Raw genomic sequence first — 1,355 nt, 5'->3', positions numbered from 1 at the left:
ACACTGGGGGTGGCGAGCCGTTGCCGGACACAAAAAAAAAAAAAAAAAAAAAAAAAAAAAAAAAAAAAAAAAGATTGGAAGAAAACATACCACCTTTTTAGTGACTGTTATCTCTAGGGGCTGCAGTGCTTTTGTCATGTGCTTTCTCATATTATAGCACTTTCATAATAGAAAAACTGATCTTTACTTAAAGAAATTCAAATGTTAAACAATTGTTCTCCTCCTTTTTAAAAAAAAAATCATTAGCAAAAGTGCTTTAAAGATAACCATTTACTTAATGGCATACCTGGAATAAGCGCAGTGCTGATAAGTATGTCCACCTCTTTGCACTGTTGAGCAAAGAGTTTCATCTCAGCTTCAATGAACTCTTTGGACATCTCTTTTGCATATCCCCCCTGCCCCTCGCCAGATTCCTTCAAGTCTACCTCCAACGGCTCAGCACCAAGAGACTTGAACTGTTCCAAAGCTGCAGCTCTAAGATGATTATTGAAGAGGAAACAGTGGTTATTTTAGGTTCCTGATACAGAAATCAAGATCATCACTTACTTATACATTTTTAAGAAGAGCAAACTGTGTATATTAAAAAGTCAAGAGGTTCTTTCGATGCCTTTGGCTGTACTGTTTCAATATTTTTTAAAGGCAGGCAACCCTTCTACAATAATTTTTTTTCTGGAAAAAAAAAAAACTACAGGGAATTCCAACTTCTAAGTATAGTTAACTATATTAAGTATAGTTAAGTTGCAAAAGGAATTTCACTATTGCCAACTCCAGTAATCAACTGTATTCCTCGTGGCCCCATTGTTGACAATTATATGATATCTGATATACATTAAGATTTTATGAGCGTCGAATCACTCAAGTTGAGGTTTTTCATTTGTCAACGTTCTGAATTTGTTCTCATTGGCGATTTTTCCCACATAAATGACTCTTTTACTTAGAAATATTTTAATGATTTTTTGCCCCAGTCTTCATTAAATTGTGTTTGTAAAAGTAACCTATAAATTGTACTAAATGGTAAAATGTCAAAACCCAACACGATTACATTATGTAAAAATAAATTAGGTTTAAAAAAATAAATGCTTCCCAAGCTCTATATCCTAACTAGAAAACCAGAGCCAACAATGATCTCAGCTCTGTGGTTAACAGTGTGTTTAACTCACCAATATCCATTCCACTACAGTAAAGCCCCAAACCTCCCTAATGACAACAGTCACTCAAGGTACTTGTTAAGAATTCAAATCCCAGGCCCCTTCCCGGACCCACTGAATTATAATCGGCAGCGGGGAGGCAAGAAGCCATATTTTTAACAAGAGCTGCAGGTCATTCTTCTCATCAAGGAAGTTTGGGAAACCATG

At 35.6% G+C, this 1,355-nt stretch overlaps 1 protein-coding gene across 1 annotated transcript in view; it reads right to left on the bottom strand.

Moving 5' to 3' along the window:
* The window catches only part of NNT (nicotinamide nucleotide transhydrogenase), a 103,284-nt gene that overhangs the window by 71,203 nt on the left and 30,726 nt on the right, over positions 1–1,355 (bottom strand). Inside the window, exon 7 of the mRNA XM_008586273.1 lies at positions 287–474. Coding sequence (XP_008584495.1) covers positions 287–474 — 188 coding nt within the window. The remainder of the gene's footprint in view (positions 1–286; positions 475–1,355) is intronic.

Source organism: Galeopterus variegatus, unplaced genomic scaffold, assembly GCF_000696425.1.
Source record: "Galeopterus variegatus unplaced genomic scaffold, G_variegatus-3.0.2 Scaffold3913, whole genome shotgun sequence".
NCBI classification, from domain to species: domain Eukaryota; kingdom Metazoa; phylum Chordata; class Mammalia; order Dermoptera; family Cynocephalidae; genus Galeopterus; species Galeopterus variegatus.
The sequence above is the reverse complement of the archived record's forward strand: the minus strand, read 5'-3'. Positions and strand labels throughout refer to the sequence as shown.